The sequence below is a fragment of the Sinocyclocheilus anshuiensis genome, unplaced genomic scaffold, assembly GCF_001515605.1.
Source record: "Sinocyclocheilus anshuiensis isolate Anshui unplaced genomic scaffold, SAMN03320099.WGS_v1.1 scaffold477, whole genome shotgun sequence".
Classification (NCBI taxonomy): Eukaryota; Metazoa; Chordata; class Actinopteri; order Cypriniformes; family Cyprinidae; genus Sinocyclocheilus; species Sinocyclocheilus anshuiensis.
In genome coordinates, this window is record NW_015536549.1 from 3511884 (window position 1) to 3529151 (window position 17268).

Sequence of the window (17268 nt, forward strand, 5' to 3'; positions counted from 1 at the left end):
AAATGTATGAGCATTTTAGTCAGGTTTTTTAGTCAATTAAATATTAGTCACATTTTCGTCATTCTGTATAATGGTTAAACTGATAAAAAATACATTTTTTCTCAAAATTATAATCGTAATGATTGTTGTCATTTGAGAAATTTACTTTTGCATTTCAGGTAGGCCTACTGCACTTTCTCCAATAAGCACAAATCAATAGAATGTGGACACATACATGGTGTATTTTACCTCATCTAGTGTACTGATTTATTATAGGCTTTTTATTATATAAATCAACACCAAAGACTTATGCAATCTCTCTGTCTACATTATGAAAACAGCTAAAACAAACGAAAAATATTATAACAGTGAAATTCCAGTAATTCCACTAATTCCATAATTGCAATAGTCTATTTCTCTATTAAAACAACAGCGATTGAGTAAGTATATTTATTCAGCGATCACAATCACAAAACAATACAGTCGAGATCTCATGACAGAACACTGACCGGCTGAATGACGCTTTTCATTTAGATCGCTAAACTCCAGTTTGTTTGTTTTTCAGATCAATCTGACAGCGCTTCCGCAATGAGGAGCGCGTGCGCATGGTTGCCAGATTGCTTAAAATAAGCAAAACACACAGGCCAGAAAATGTATGAATTTAACAGCGAAGCTCTGATTCGGGGATTAGAACTCTTGATATCTGGCAACCGCACTCATGAAAGCTCGCGTAGTAGAGGCATGCAGAGCAGTCTGCAATAACATTTTGTCTCCTTTTTTGAAGAAAATAAAAAGAGGTTTTTGGTAAAGTTTTTATCTTTTTGAATACATTTTAGTCTCGTCTTATTTCGTCAACGAAATTGCATGTTGATATAGTCTTAGTTATCGTTTATTGACCTTATTGCTTAAAATAAGCAAAACACACAGGCCAGAAAATGTATGAATTTAACAGCGAAGCTCTGATTCGGGGATTAGAACTCTTGATATCTGGCAACCGCACTCATGAAAGCTCGCGTAGTAGAGGCATGCAGAGCAGTCTGCAATAACATTTTGTCTCCTTTTTTGAAGAAAATAAAAAGAGGTTTTTGGTAAAGTTTTTATCTTTTTGAATACATTTTAGTCTCGTCTTATTTCGTCAACGAAATTGTATGTTGATATAGTCTTAGTTATCATTTATTTAACCTTATTGTCGTCTAGTCTTCGTCTCGTCTTAGTCATGGGAAAAAAGCTTGTCAACAAACAATTTTCGTCAGTCTTCATTAACGAAATTAACACTAGTATTACAGGCTTCATCTGTCAGCTGAAATGACTGAGTTTTAAATTTTTTTGTTGGCCCCTGAGCATTATAAATTTATGAAACTAAGCATGTTTCCTAAGAATGACTTGTTCTTCATATGTAAAAAGTTTTAAAGAGTTTGGATAATGCACTATAAAGATATAAGAAAATTACTGTTATTTTTTTTACTGTTACTTTAATAAATCGCCATCGAAACACTATTCAAGGTATCCAAAATCCGTTTACAATTTAGCATCTTCAGTATCTTGGCATCATGTTGACAAAGTTCGGTGTGAATTGCATGATTCTCCTAGGATGAATATGCATAAAATTTCTACTAACAACTGGTTTAATATTAAAATATTCTGCCAATTTTTTTTTTTGATTTGTTGGATATTCCATGTCTCACTAAACGGAATCAATATACTATGTATGCAATGGTTTAATTAGGAAAAATTACAATATAAATTATTTGAAATAATAATAAATACAAATAAGATAATAAAATAAATACAAATAATTTGAAAAGCATTTTGTAAAATTATTAATTTTGAGTAATTTTATTTTAAAGTTTATTTCATTTCAAGGAACAAAACTACTTTATGATTTTTAGTTTTACTTAACTATAATGCCCCTGAAGATAATTTTGTACAATGTGCATGTATGAGACAGAACACAGCAGACCTGTGCTTTTAGGCGAGCCATCCTCCTCTTCCTCCTCCACTTCTGCTCTGTCTGAATCAGTGGTTGGCGTGTCCTGGGAGATGCTCATAGCAGTCATCTGCTGGGTTACTGGGCTGGGCGAACTACTGCTTAAACACAATACAACCGAATACAGGAGTTATTTTATATAATTCATTTCCTTCCTATACCATCACAAGCTGTTTTGCACTTGTAGTTTATACCAATTGAAGCATGAACAGTCTCAGATTTATAAAGTTCTTCTTACCTAGACTTGCGCTCTTCAGGTGGGGTAACGGCTTCCGTAGTGGGTACAGGGGTGGACTCCACCGTTACCGCAGATGCCCCTGGGGAACCTACAGGAGATGTGGCACCTGGAAGAAACGAACAGAATCCTAATTATGAACTCTGCTTAACCTCAAAACTGAGTGAGCGCATTTAATTCCTAATACAACAGGTACATGTGATCTCCTAGAATCCTACCTTTCTCACCTGGGGGACTGTTTCTCCCCCCTCCTTGTTGTCTCTGTAGATGTTCCTTGTAGCAGATAGAGCACATTCCATTGGTGCGAGGGTTACCATAGAAACCACATCCCATAGTGCAAAGCATTGGCACCTGCGTCTGATTTGTCTCCTGAGCCATGCTGTTTGAGAAGGGGGTAAGGGGGACGGGAGAGGGCGATCCTAGAAACGGAGTCTAAGAATTAGTATTTCAAAAGCATAATTTATCATGAAGTGGCAAAAAAGGCCTGATATAAAAGGAAATTATATCTAAAAATTGTCAATATTTACTCACCGTGATTTCATTCCTGACCCATGAGACATTTTTTTTTTCTATGAAACAGAAAAATTAACTTCACATAGATCTCTTCCATAAAACCTTGTATCCATTGACAATCAAGCCTATAAAAGTACCATAAATGTTATACAACTCATGTGCTATACTAGAAGTCTTCTGAAGCCATGTGATAGCTTTGTGTGAATACAGCATGTGAGTCATATTAGACAGTTGTGGTGCTTTTTTTGTCCTTTCTGTGGCTTGATAGTCCATGGTCACTGTGAACTGTTGTTGTATGCAAAAATAATTAATGTGAAGATGTGAAAACTATTTTTGTGTTCCATGGAAGAAAAAAAACAGCACCCAGGTTTGGAATGACATGAGGGTGAATAAACAATGACTATTTTTCATTGTAGAGCAAACTATTCGGTTACACTTTAAGTTGTCCTTGTTGCACTGTTACTATACAAATGAATACTGAGCAATACTAAGCAACATGTAATTGCTATAGGTTTGGTTTAGGGTTAGTTGCTTATAATTATGCATAATTTACAGTTAGTACTATAAACACACGCAACGTGTAACAAGGACACTTTAAAATAAAGTTTTACCAACTATTTCTTTAAAAACACATTAAAACTATAAATGCATAATTGCTATATCATAACACATGCCAGACATCGTTAAAATGAAACTAAATGCATCAAATTTAATCTATTGTGCTCTACCCTTGACTTTGCTGAAAAGTTTTGAAAATAATACCCTTTTCTATGTTGTTCATTTACTCTTAACATGGCTTTATAGAATAATAGATTTGTACACACTAAACAGGGAAGAGAAAAGTAGAGACGAAAAGTTTATCAATGAAACTGGTGAAACTGTTTAATGTTGTTGGATTCCCGTTACAGTGAGCAAAAACCCAACTTTAAACCATTTGCCTTATTTGTTGGTGACCCTGCTAGAGGCTGACAATATGCTGCACGAAAACAAAAGTTCCTTTGTTTGTTCGCGTTTTGTTTCTCAAACAAGCGAAGAATGATCCAGGTTACTGAAACCTAAACAGCCTGCTGATCAAATGACGATTACAATCTGGCAACAGTTATTCGAATAAAATCGAGCCAGTAAGTGTTTAACGCTGAAATGGAAGTTTATCTGAACTATCTCAACGACAGATTACCAAGCAAATGGGGAATAAATAGGGTTATTCTGGAGCATGTCCAGGAAAAAACAGCTGAGAGTGGCTCCGCAATTGGAAAAACATTTTGTCTTTGACCGGAGTATCGCGACAAACAACAAATCGACTTGGTATCAGCGTCAAAGCGACACAGAAAGCGAATGTTTTCCTTTCAAAGTAGTTAATATTACGTACAGCTGACCGTGTTAAAATCGCTGACCAGATGAAAGTCATTTTGTTTGTGATACTCAACTAGCCAGGCTAATGCGCTAGCTCTGCTAACGGCTAGCTGACGTGATGGCACGCACACAAAACGGACAGCTGGGACCCCGAGACCGTCCCACAAACACTTGTAGTGGCTTAAAACCTCCGTTAGCGCGAATATTTACCCGTATTTTCGTGTGATTGAGGAGAAATCGACGACCTTGATCCACAGAAACCTTGACAGGGTAGGTTCCTGCTATGCGCGTGCGGCCTGCTTCTCTCAGCGTCATCCGAAACAACGGGCATGACGTCACCCGTAGCGCAACAATTAATCTTTTGGCCATCATCGAAACTTCATCACACTTCCCCCTAGTCCAGTCCAGTTCACACCAACAACACTGCCATGTATTTAGATAACATGCAGTTTATTTGGTTTGAGTGCCACAGTTGTAGTTTTCAGAGTTGTTTAAATTAAAACGATGTAAGAAGATATTTTAGGGAGGGCAAAATGGTAATGCGCAAGTTATAGGAATGTGAATGCTTTCATTTTCAAGCTCAGTGTCAAAGCTTCCTACTTCAGCTCCTTTTTGTGAATTATTCCGTCAACTGCATCCACATGTTGCTGTCATATTATAGCAACAGTATGTATGTTATTTTTGTTCCACTCCTCTTGTTAAAAGACACCACAGGTAAATATGGTAAAAGTTTTAACTAATTGATATCACAATACTTCCCTGGATGATTAATTTCAGTACATCGAGACAAATGTTATGTTTAAATATGCAAATGAGTCATTATCTAATTAAATATGCACTCATTTGCATACATTTTTTGGAACATTGGATCAAGTAGGATGAAAAGTCTTGTCTTGTTTGCTTTTTAACAGTCTGTTTTATCACTCCATAAATCAGAAAATACTGTCAGCAGCCAGAAAAAAAATATATACATTTTCAGGAATAAAATATTACATAAATCTGTATGAATGATTTATGAACAAACCCCTCATTAAAAACCTCCAGAATAAAACTGGAAGGTTTGTGAAGGGGAGATTTCTGGCTCAGTGCATGAGAAAATAAAACTCATTTTGAGAAAACAGCCTTTAAAGGTCCCCTGAAACCTGCAGCATTACTCTATGTGTTGATGTCATTTTAAAGGGGTCATATGATGCGATTTCAATTTTTCCTTTCTCTTTGGAGTGTTACAAGCTCTTGGTGCATAAAGAAGATCTGTAAAGTTGCAAAGACTAAAGTCTCAAATCCAAAGAGATATTCTTTATAAAAGTTAAGAGTCAGCCACGCCTACCTAAAACGGCTCGTTCTAACACGCCCCCACATGTCTATGTCACGATGTGGGAAGATTTGCATAACGCCGCCCAAATGTTCACGCAAAGAAAGAAGGCGTAACTTTTATTCTAATGTTCTTTTTAGCAACATCATATGACCCCTTTAAATGTGTATTGAAAACATGTCATGGAGGCGAAATAGCCAAAAATCTTAAAACTGACTAGTGCATGAAAAAAACAATAGAAAAAAAATACACATTTGCCTGTCTTGCCTTAATTCCAAGAGCAGAGCAGAGATACTCACTATAACAGGGCACTTGCTTCTGTGATATTGCGTATGTATAACCTTAAATATGCTGAAATGGTTCATTATTAAATATTACCTCTCTTAAGAATACTTAATTTGTGCCCAGAAAGCAAAAAACAAATGGTTACAAAATAAATAATTTCTTAGACAAAGCTTTTTTTTTTCACTGATCCATTTGTTTTGCATTTCAGATAATCAACATATCTATTTTGCAGGAGTTATGATATGAAAATCATGAATTACAAAACCAGTGACTATGAAGAATGGTTTGCTTTTATTCATAAAGTACATACATGTATTCAGTATTTAAGTACCACAAAGGTTTGAATGCTACACAGCAGTATATCACCCACAGAAACCTACATACTCTACCTGGTAGTGGTTTCAATACTTTTAGAATACTGACATTGACGAAATGATAATTTGCCATTTATGTTCATTATGCTGTAATTTCAACAATTTAGTGCGAGTCTAAAGACTCCAGTTAACACTAGTTTAAATTTAAAAATGGAAATAGTTAAAACATACAACAATTTGAACCATATAGCAACTTATTTCATCAGTTTTACTTAAGTTGTATGGCATTTTCAATCGCCTTTCTCTGTTTTCTGAGGTGCAAAAGGCCCAACCAGCCAATTGAGAGGAGTGTTATTGAGAAGGTACTCCACGACTCCATCCAATGACTGTCGTACCTGTTGAAGGATGAAAATATACATTGAACACTTTCTAAATTCTACATACATTTTTAGAATAGAGTAAAATAGAATAAAGCATAACAATTGGTATACAGTGTACAAAACTGCATACACTCAAAATGACTATACCTGACCGATCTGCTGCCGTGTCTGTTCTAAGAGAATGGGTGTGAGTGTCTTGGTGCTGCTCAGAGATGCCTGGAGTTCTCCAGCTGTATGTCGAGCATTCAGAAGCTGTTCCTGCACAGTGCCTGGGAGACCCTGTATACTGGACACAGCCCCTGAACATGCTGCCTTCAGCTGATCACTCAAACCTCGTACCATCGACAGAGCTCTCGATTCCAGTTCCTATGAGGAGACATCCACATACATATACACACTGAGAATGTGTCTGATAGTCTGGAGTAAGATATACAGAATATATCTATGAATATTTATATCGCATTTTAAGTAAAACAAACTGTACCTCTTCCTTGTCTTTTGCTGTATCTACTTCTGTCTCAGCTGTTACTTTCTCCTGCAGTTCTTTGGGCTGCCCTTCCTTCCATTCTTTCCATCTCTGCAGTAACTGCTCCGGAGCGCCCCCTAACTGCTGGTTGGCACTGGCCAAGGTTACCCGGGCACTTTCCAGCAGGTCCAAAGTGCTGGTCATTTGAGTCACAGCTGCATGCGTAGTGTCTCTGGCCTTGCGTGCCCTAATGAGAGACTGCTCAAGTGCCCTCTCCCGAACTTTTGCAGACAGTTTACCCAGGCGGACGAAATAGCTGGGTCTAGTAGTCACTATGAATCCTTCCTCCTCACCTGGTCTTGGTTCAGCCAGTGCAGCTGTGGGCAGAACACACAACACTGATGTCAACACCTTACATTCATACATATCCAAAAGTTTGGGGTCATTAATTTTTTTTTAAATGTTTTTCAAATGTCTTTTATGCTCGCCAAGGCTACATTTATTTGACACAGAAAAAAATAATAGTATTGTGAAATAATATTACAATGTAAAATAACAGTTTTCTATTTGATAATGAAATAATGAAATGTAATTTATTTCTGTGATGGCAAAGCAGCAGCCATTACACCAGTCTTCAATGTCACATGACATTCAGAAATCATTCTAATATGCTGATTTGATGCTCAAGAAATATTTCTTAATATTATCACATTGTCAAAGCTGAAAACAGTTATGCTGCTTAATATGTTTCTGGAAACCATGATACAGGTTCAAAAGAACAACATTTATTTGAAATGCATGCTAGCTGAACAAAAGTATTAACTTCTTTTTTTTTTAATTACTGACTTCAAATTTTTTAACAGTAGTGTATATACATCTAATATAATACATTAATATAAATATAAAATATAATATACATGAAATAAAAAGAAACATGTTATATTGTATGAAACACTTTGAGATTCAGGTCAGTGTGTTATAAATTGAATTTCCCGGTAACAAAGCAATGGTGGGACTTGAAAGTGAAATGTTTTTTTTTTTTAACACTGCATTCCCTATTGCTTCATTTTGGTTCATTAGCTGTTGCCAGAACTGAAACACTCACAAAGCTCCTTTTCACTGATTGGAAGGTTCTGTTCCACCCAGTCTTCAGAGTGGGTGAGGGCCTTATCTACACCGTTACTGACCATCTGACCCATACGGCTCCCCATGACAGTGTTTATGCCACCGGCCACAGCCATACGTGTCTTTTCCACACCGCCCAGCACAGCCCCCACCACAGCATCTTTTGCTCCCGTTACTGACTGGCACACCATGCCCACTGTATCAGATACCAGCTGCAATGGAGATACAATGTTTATAAATAACAATTCATATAGCAATTCAAGTGCTACAGGTTGCATGCAGAACATGTCCGTCTAGGCTTTACCTTGTCTGCTGGTTGTTGTAAAATTGGAAGTGTTTCTTCTACCTTCTCCAGCCCTTTAATGGCATATTCATTTACCATTGCAACTGCACAAGAAAAAGAACACAAGAATAACTGTTGTTATTCAACAAACATCAAGAACAACACCACAAATAAAAGACAAGGCATAATAAGACACAAACTACATCTAGGCTCGAGATCCTTACTCTGAGGCTCCAGTCGGTCTAGTATGGGTTTGGAACCTGTTGAAGCAGCAGCACCCAGCGTGCGCACCCCGCTCTCTGCAACCTCCATTACTCCTTTCAGGAGTGGCACACTGTCTTTAGTAGAGCTGTAGGCATTATACACCGCACCACATGCTGAACTCACCAGGGGCAGGTTGCTCACTCGGGATACTACACTCTGAAACACAAATATTAAAGTTTGTTGCCGTTTACGCTCAGTTTTTAATGTACATTGAGCTTCATCTATGAAGCAGAGCAAAGTGTTCATAAAACCATCTTTACGCAGATTAATGTTTTAAATTAAATGTAAATAGTTAAAATGAGAATGGTGTCATCATGAATGACTCTGTATTTCATATAACATTTCATATTTGTTGGAAATAAATAGAACTTCTGTTGTTTAATTGTCTGTAGGTGAGAGTCATGAAGTGTGTGACTTACCTGTTGTTCCTGAGTGGCCTGTGATGCCTCTGTGTCCTTCTCTGCCGTTTTCCTGCTATCTGCCATTCTGTGGTAGATGTTGCAGTATTAATCAGAAAAAAATTGAACAAGAACCATTTACTTTTCTTGTAATCACAGCCAGTCTAGATCCATCTCATAAACACAAACCTATAGTCACAATTAAAACTCACAGGCTGGTCAGAAATCAATCAAATGAGTAATGATGAAAGAATTCTTAACTAAAGAAAATTATCCCTTTAACTCCAATCCTAACCTAACCCTACAATCTGATTGGTTGGTTATAATGTTGTTTCAGGACTAAGAATGAACATGTCATACTTTGGTAATTCAAATTAAATGATGAGTAAACATCATAGCTTTGTGCAAATCATGATAACCATTATAGATACAAAATCATTATCATATCAGATAAGAGATCAGAAAGAAAAACAACAATTTATTAGGTATAATCATATAATATAATGTAATATTTATGAAAATATAATATAAAATAATACAAATTAATATTATGATATAACTAATATATGATATAAATAATTAATATGTCATAAGTATATTTATATTATATTTATTATATAACAATTTACATTAATAAAACGTCTATCTTTAAACCTAAGAGGAGAACATTTACATGTTATGCGAGTTATTGCAATTAGGGCTGGACAATAATTCAATATCAATATGTATCGCGATATAATTTTTTTCAATAACGGTGATCATATCGATATCGAAATTATATCGTATCGACCGAAATTAAGAAATATATCGTGATATCAATTTTGTCCATATCGTCCAGCCCTAATTGCAATCTAGTAATGGGAAATGAAGGGACGGTGAAGGCGTGTCCTCTCAACCTCCCTTTAGATTGGCAGACAAGGAACATCACATAATATAGCATATAAAAATCGATTTTGTGACACTTATAATCAGAGTTGGGGGTAACGCATTACAAGTAACGCGAGTTACGTAATCAGATTACATTTTCATAAAAAGTAACTACGTAACGTAATTAGTTACTTTTTTATGGAGTAACGCAATATTGTAATGCATTACTTTTAAAAGTAACTTTCCCCAACACTGCTTATAATGTTCAGATAACTTAAAAAAAAGTTAAAATCAGGGGAAAATAAACATTTGCTCACAAATTATATCTTTGCTTGCTACACTTCAAAGAAGTGGGCGTTAGTATAGCATTTTCGTCATAGTTATTTTACGTAATGACAAATCAAGAGCGTGGAATAGAGGATCTAGGGTGTAAACTTTCACCCACTTCCTGAAGAATTTTATTGTTGCGCCATTCCGTATGGAATCTGACAGAAAGACGAGACCGAGACGATAGACAACCAGCATTAACAGTAACCTATAAATCTTACAATGGACTTATTCTCATACTATAGTTATCGATATTGAAAGCGTTTTTGTTTCTGAGGCGCGGCTTGTTTGAGTGCGCTTGAAAAAAAAACTTTAAGCCAACTGGAGACCAAACATAATCGTAGGCTCGCGCTCGCTCTTTGAATAAAATTAAGTCTACTGACATCACATTATTTCACCGATGAAAAAGATAGTGTTTTGCCATCCCACACACTAGTTCTTTTCCCATTCCCAGACAACTGTTATATGAACTGACCTGTTACTGATCCGCTGTCCCTCGCTGACCCGCGTGCTGTGGATGTGTGACTCTCTAATGCTGACTAGTCGAGCGCCTGTGTCAGCTTGACGCAATAAAAGTGTAAAAGTGCAAAGTTAGGCGGAGTTCTTTGAAACAAACCAATCAGCCTTTCTGAAATCTCTTTTAATGAAACTACGCTCAGTTATTGATGACAACTTTAAATGTAGCATATTTTATGATTAGTATTTCCTCTCTAAGCTTAGAAAGGTTCCTCGTTTTAATTTTTATCGGCGTCGCGTGAGCTTGGTCAGACTCACAAAGTTGTGCGAAACAAGTCTTCATATTTTTACCTTTTTTTAATAACCTATAATATTACTGTAAAATGCCTCCAGTATATAATTGTCCTAAATGAGAAAACCGTATGATCTAATATATTATACATTATTTTATGTGCATCCTGAGCATTTGAGCTACTTACTCTCACAGTATTTTGGACCTTTATACCAGATTTATCAAGGTGCTGATAAAGATTCTGGCAGTTATCATTATCATGAACTTTTTGAGTTCATCTGAGGTGAAAGAAGCAACATGATATTGGATGTGACCACATGTTTGGAGTTTTTTTGAGGTCCAGGCACTTGGTCCATAATCCAGTCCTGTTCCTCCATGTCAACGGTGGTTACAACTCTGATAACAACCTAACAAGATAAGATATGGAATCTCATGAAGATATGAAACCAGTGGTAAAAAGCAGCGTCTACACTTCTGCTAATCATGAGATAATGGTGATGTGTAATGCAGTGGTGACGTGTACATTTGTCAAAGCAGCCACTTCGAGAAGTATTGATTTGAGTAATCTGTGCAAAAGCACAATGTTATTTTAGTATTAATTATATACTACCGTCGATTTTATTTGTATTTTTAATTAGCTTTTATTTTTCTATTTCTAGTTTTCATTTTAATTTTATTTTAAGCTTTAGTAATTTTCTGATGTTCTTTTGTCATTTTTATTTACTTTTTTTTTTATATTTCTCTATAGCTTTAATTCTCTTTAACTTGGTACTATAGGCAACATTTCTAATTTTCGTTTAATTTTTTCTTATCTTTTAAGTTCATGTTTTCTCATCTAATATTTATATTTACTTAATTTAAAATACCGAAAACAATTTTTGGTAACACTTTACAATAAGGTTCCATTTGTTAACTAACTAACTAACTATATTAGTTAACGTGACTAACAATGAAAAATACTTCTAAAGCATTAATTAATCTTAATGTTAACTTCAATATTTAGTGTTACCCAATTTTTAATAGTTTTAGTTTTATGTAACAATAACACTGAAGCAGATAATGGAAATGAGAAGAATTACAAAACAAACCTTTGAATGAATGAATCATACTTGTCATTTGATTACGTTATTTTAGGTGTGATGCAAGCAAAGTCAATGTCAGTCAACATCCACAGTACTTTCAGTCTCCATTTAATTCATGAAAAGTAATATTCAAATTACAAAACATAACGATAATAATTTATTCACTGACTCTCTATAGACAGACAAATCTTTGGTAGTGAAGAAATATTCAAAATAAAGAATGGAGAAAATTCACAAGTGCTGAATAAATTTGAATTGACAAATTCATCAAAATACAAATACTGCTGCCCCACTACTGTTAAAACACTACAATTTTACCTTGTTGAAAAACGGTGTCATCAAAGTCTTACGTGTTCAATGTAACAAAAATAAGTGTCTTAATTGTGAGAGAATAAAAGGCAAAAAAGGGCACGTTTGGCACATTCTGTAGTACATCTGTTGACATATTACCAGGAGTAAGGGCTAACTAATAATTATTGCATTCCAGATTAACAAATTAATGGGAATTATGTAGAGAAAGAACATGATTAAGGCAAAAATTCCATAAGCCTTTAGAAACTACTGAAACTATTTGGTGTTAAAATGCCTCCGTGTAACTCACTATTTGCTTTAGTGTAAAACAAGTTTTTGAAATATTCACCGGGTGCGCAGAAGTAACATGTCTCAAATGCTCTGAAGAAACATCTTATAGGGTGACGGGGGCACAATGAGTGTGAATTATTGTGCTGGTTGATGGAAATGTCTGACTTGTTTTAATGCTCACTTTACAATCACACACTCAAATTTCACAGCTTTTTTTTTTTTTTTTCTTACATGTTCTCTTTTAGTTAACAAAATCTTTTTAAAACTTCCAAAATCCCTTTTTCATAGACATCATGGATATTTCTTCATCTCTTACAAAAACATATGTATAAAAAAAGAAAGAAAAAGAATATCATTAATATAGCATTACTTGAAGACAGAAGAGAGGAAAGCTACAAAAAGTGGACCAAGCACTCTTTTTACTACACACCTATTGACTCTGCCCACTCTATAGCAAGTGCACTATTTCAGTGAGGAAGGCTGCTCAATCCAGGTTTCTGAACAGAAACCCATCATTGGTGCAGTGTGACCACACCTTAAAGACACAACATGGATCCAATTGTGAAAGGAAACAGCACAGACTTGATAAAACCAAGCAGGAACCAATCAGAATGCTTATTTTCTGCATTCGTCACACAGCTCACAATATGAAAACGCTTAGAATAAGCAGAAAAAATAAAGGCAGCATGAGGATTCCAACTTCTTACTCCTTGTTTCATCATAGATACCCATCATTTGTGATATCTAAAAGAAACAGTAGTTATTTTCTCAATTTTGCCCTTAAAGATGGAAAGTAAATGCAATTCTATGGATTCTTAGTGAGCCAGTCTAAGCACTTTTAAGTCTAGGGATACAGTCCACACTGTCCACACAGTGCACAAGTGGACAGGAGAAGGACACGTTAATTACAACGATGACGACATCACAGCTACTGGAGATCATCTTCAATACTGACGCAAGAGTTCCATCATTACCGTTAATAAAGGCAACAGGGTTGTTGTTTGTTTTCTCTTCCCACAGCTTCTTTCTTTCCCCTCTTACTCTCTAAGGAAGTCGTGTAGGCCTCTTGGCTAGGAAGAGATGTGCTCTTATGCAAATACTGACGAGGAGCAGGAGACTTTCCTGCACATGTGCAAAATATCCAGCAATAGGGAGGTTGGGATGTGACTCTGTACATGTGGACTAGATGGGGAGGAGGAGGCACATGCTACTATTTAACATAAGCCTTTCATTTCAAAAGGCAAAATAGAAGAACATGAGATGCCAAAATTAGTTCTGAAATGTTTTTGAAGTTAATAAACTCCCATTGAAATAGTCTATAAGCCCATTTTCTAGTACTCCACCTGCTGTAGTCTTTTTACAAAGCCCATTCTGGTCCAAAAAAAGGTCAGAGGTCACAGTGTGACCTTGCTGAGCCTGAGGGACAGACTGGAGCGTTGCTGTGTGCGCGGTAGTGTGGAGCTGCAACGACTGCGCAGCTGAACCGGCCTCCCCTCAGAACCACGCAGACGCAATAGGAAGTCAAATTTCGCAGATGTGCTCATGGCGTAAAACACGTTGGCGTTGTCAGGGATGACCAATTCTGGAGAAAGAGGGAAAAAAAGGATTGCAAATGTGATGTTGGCATTCCACCAAAACAAACCTAAACAGATTATATATTCCAGCACCAAGATTTCAAAATGTGCCATACACACAAGTTTTAATATCGTACCTCTCTCCTCAGAGATGACCTGCACCAGCTCGTAGTCAGCAGCCTGCTCACCCTCCAGGTTGTGTTTGGCCATGGCTCGAGAGATCACAGCTGGAGTTTTGTCTTGACTGGTCAGCTGCATAGAGAAACAATGATGCAGAAAGTCTTCTATGAATTTAGTGCCTCTAAATATGATGACTCTTTTGCATCTTATGATAAACATGTTGTTAAAAACAACATGTTTACACATTTAAAAAGTTTTATTGTCATTTTACTAAAGCCAAAATAAGTAATTAAAATATTATCTGGACATATTTATTTATATTATTTCTATAATATTTCCCCCCCTACTATTGATGTTGGATGTATAAACCTGAAGATAAACATTTTAAAATTCAATTAATTAGAAAAATGTAAAATTCACTATTATTATTAATAATAATAATAATAATAATAAACTATTGAATTTAAATTATTTCTACAACGCTTTGAACTTATGTACATTGAGGGAGAGATGAACACTATATGAATGAGATAAACACTAAAACACCGCAAAATTGTAAGTAGATTTATTTTTTTCTGATCAAATCTGTGGCTGCCAAAAGAATACAATAAATCACAATTCACATCATGATATTTGACCAGTTCCTAGACCAGTTTTAAAACCAATGTATTTATTATTTTTACAGGAGTATCTGCCTGATTTGAAACACATTTATTAATTAGTATTTAAATTTTAGTTTTAGTAAACTAAAATAGAATGAGAAATGCTGGCTTTGGCAACTAGCTGAATTTTTTTTTAAACTTCAGTTCATTTTTTTATTATTTCAAGTAAAGAAAATGTTTTTTTTTTATGGTTTTAGTTTACTTTAAAAACCCTTGTTGGTAATCTATCTACTATATATGGCCAGTATATTAACAATGGATGTATTAAATATGGATGTATAAGCAAGAATAGATTGTACGCACTCATAAGAGTAGATTAATAATGTTCAAGTCCTCACTAACCATGATACTCTTGTAGAGGTTGCCGTTTCCCTGTTCAAGGCTTACTCGAATGATGCATGCATCCTGAGCTTGTGTGTTATAGGCAGGCGGAAAACCGGGTGATGTGGGGGACATGGGCATCAACGAGATCGAGCGCCGATGCATGCAGGGGGGCCCATGCAGGGTCGGGGAGGCCAGAGATATGGAAGTGCTGGCTGTAGAAGAGGAGGTGTCCATGGAGTGCAATGAGGTGCAGGAGGAAGAATCGGACAGCTACGGTAACCAAAAGATGTGCATTTAATACATTATTTTAATACAATGGTATATCAATAATTTTGTTAGGATTTAAGATGTTTGTACCTTCTTCAGATGAGTGTCTATAGAGTCTGTGGGTGTCATGCCTTCACTCTCTGAGGGACTAGAGTCACTGGAAGACACACTGACTGAGTCCATGCTCTCCCCAAAGCTGCCAGTAGGAGGCGATCGAGGACTCGCTCTCACAGGAGAGCTTGTGTTCGTGGCATCAGTTCCTAAGAAGAGTCTAGTGAGGACAAAAAGAGACATTAAATAAATTTTAAGAATTTGTCTTCCTCTTTGAACATGCATTACCGTTCAAAGTTTGGGGTCGGTAAAATTGTGCTCTTATGCGCACCAAGGCTTCCTTTCTTTAAATTAAAAATGCAGTAAAAACTGTAAAATTGCGAGAATTATTATATTTTTTTCAGTTTAAAATAACCGTTTTCTATTTTCATATATTTTTAAATAACTATATTTTAATAATTTATTCCTGTTATGGCAAGTTGTATTAGGTTTGTTTCCATGGGAAATTTTTAAACGCATATATGTATTTAAAAATCTTAATTTAAAATGTAACCTTTTGGAGTATATTAGTATAAATGACCTCAAAGCTAACAGACATGGACTACTGAGTCACAAATCTGCAGTTTTGATTCATGGCGTCTTAAGAATAAAACGTGATCGATTCAGATGTCAAGATTTTGGTTTTAGGTCACTCACAGGCTTAATCTCTTCACCATACTCTTGTGGGGTTTTGGTGACGTTGGGCTGTGGTCTCCCAATCCTTCAACTTCACAAGACAGCGCATAGCTGTAGGAAATGTGAGAGAATTATACTTTTTAAGACTTACACAATTTTCAGTTGAGAAAAAAAGGGTACAGAGTGAAAAAAAAATGTGTACCTCTCCTCCTCTGAGTACTGAGGCTGACTTTTAAACCAGCGCAGAAATGCAGGATCAGGGGTCAGACAGTAACTATTGCACGCAGACTGCAAGAGCTTGATCTGAGCGATCACTTCAAACTCCTGCAAAGAGAGATTTCGTTCAACATTCCCACAAATCTAAATGCCTATAGCCATGAATAAGAGATTCAACAGATGTTTTGACTATAATAAAGACCAAATAATAAGGAATGTTGTACTTACTCTGCGCCGCTTTTCAAAATTAATCAGTCCTCCCTGTGAAGCACAGAAAGAGACTTTAGCCCAGATTCTCCTCATGATTTTACTCATGAAAAATTCTGATTCGAGTTCTTGTGAAACAATCCAAAAGAAGGTAAAATAAACCTTGGTAATGACTACGTCAGAGGTCTGGAAATGTTAGGCCAATAATAACAGAGATAATTCTTTAAAAGGTTATCTTTTTCGTCTGGAAATGTGTGGTGGTTGTGCAGCTGACTCACCTCAACTTGGTCAGGCAGTGCTGTATCAAGCATGGTCAAATCTGTGAGAAATGTACCCAGGTATGGGATCGTCCCCTGCATGGCACCCTGGAGACAAAAAAGTTAGATACATTTTTGTTAGCTTTAAGGTAACGTGACACTTTTTAAACACAATATTTAACTCATTTTCAAATTACATATTGACACAGGTTTTCGTTTTTACTAACTCACCATCTCTTTCTGTAACTGCAGTCTCTTTTGGGATCTTTTCTGGTGATCTTTGGCACAGCTGTCCAGACTAGCAAATTTCGAGGTGCCCTCCTGTTAAGATCAGAGTTAGTTTTTAGTAGGCTCAGGAAGAATTGGCAGAATTGTCCTCCATTTTCTGTACTGTTTTTTGGGTGTTAAATAGAGT

The 17268-nt window shown here is 36.0% G+C and overlaps 3 protein-coding genes across 8 annotated transcripts in view; all 3 read right to left on the reverse strand.

Annotated features, from left to right (window-relative positions):
* LOC107700099 (AN1-type zinc finger protein 5-like) overlaps window positions 1-4470 on the reverse strand; it is a 15909-nt gene extending 11439 nt beyond the window's left edge. The window contains exons 1-4 of one of the 4 annotated variants that reach the window (XM_016501644.1): window positions 4278-4470; window positions 2429-2620; window positions 2205-2310; window positions 1940-2067 (exon numbers count right to left, since the gene is read on the reverse strand). In XM_016501644.1, coding sequence (XP_016357130.1) covers window positions 1940-2067; window positions 2205-2310; window positions 2429-2620; window positions 4278-4398 — 547 coding nt within the window. In that variant the 5' untranslated portion in view covers window positions 4399-4470. Of the gene's footprint in view, window positions 1-1939; window positions 2068-2204; window positions 2311-2419; window positions 2621-2732; window positions 2806-4277 lie in introns of those variants that run through there. The other 3 variants (XM_016501626.1, XM_016501636.1, XM_016501648.1) reach the window with 3 other exon arrangements.
* Window positions 4471-5936: 1466 nt separating this feature from the next.
* On the reverse strand, window positions 5937-10666 carry LOC107700160 (perilipin-2-like). The gene is made up of 8 exons (XM_016501703.1): window positions 10564-10666; window positions 8916-8982; window positions 8457-8652; window positions 8254-8336; window positions 7930-8161; window positions 6843-7201; window positions 6506-6724; window positions 5937-6373 (listed from the first exon to the last, which is right to left on the reverse strand). The coding sequence occupies exons 2-8, from the start codon at window positions 8979-8981 to the stop codon at window positions 6269-6271; spliced, it is 1260 nt and encodes a 419-aa protein (XP_016357189.1). The 5' UTR covers window position 8982; window positions 10564-10666; the 3' UTR covers window positions 5937-6268.
* A 1975-nt stretch (window positions 10667-12641) lies between these two features.
* The window catches only part of LOC107700121 (ral guanine nucleotide dissociation stimulator-like 1), a 28270-nt gene continuing 23643 nt past the window's right edge, over window positions 12642-17268 (reverse strand). For all 3 annotated transcript variants that reach the window (XM_016501660.1, XM_016501672.1, XM_016501665.1), the window contains exons 10-18: window positions 17085-17174; window positions 16875-16961; window positions 16618-16650; window positions 16376-16497; window positions 16195-16284; window positions 15538-15718; window positions 15199-15450; window positions 14212-14326; window positions 12642-14082 (exon numbers count right to left, since the gene is read on the reverse strand). In XM_016501660.1, the coding sequence (XP_016357146.1) occupies window positions 13895-14082; window positions 14212-14326; window positions 15199-15450; window positions 15538-15718; window positions 16195-16284; window positions 16376-16497; window positions 16618-16650; window positions 16875-16961; window positions 17085-17174 (1158 nt within the window). In that variant the 3' untranslated portion in view covers window positions 12642-13894. The remainder of the gene's footprint in view (window positions 14083-14211; window positions 14327-15198; window positions 15451-15537; window positions 15719-16194; window positions 16285-16375; window positions 16498-16617; window positions 16651-16874; window positions 16962-17084; window positions 17175-17268) is intronic.

Excerpts from the sequence above, each read along its gene's own strand:
- LOC107700160 (XM_016501703.1), bottom strand. The coding sequence starts at position 8,981 with ATGGCAGATAGCAGGAAAACGGCAGAGAAGGACACAGAGGCATCACAG. Across the intron at positions 8,337-8,456 it reads AGACCGACTGGAGCCTCAGA|TTGCAATGGTAAATGAATAT; the intron begins GTAAGGATCTCG and ends TTTCTTGTGCAG. Across the intron at positions 6,374-6,505 it reads CACGGCAGCAGATCGGTCAG|GTACGACAGTCATTGGATGG; the intron begins GTATAGTCATTT and ends ATCCTTCAACAG.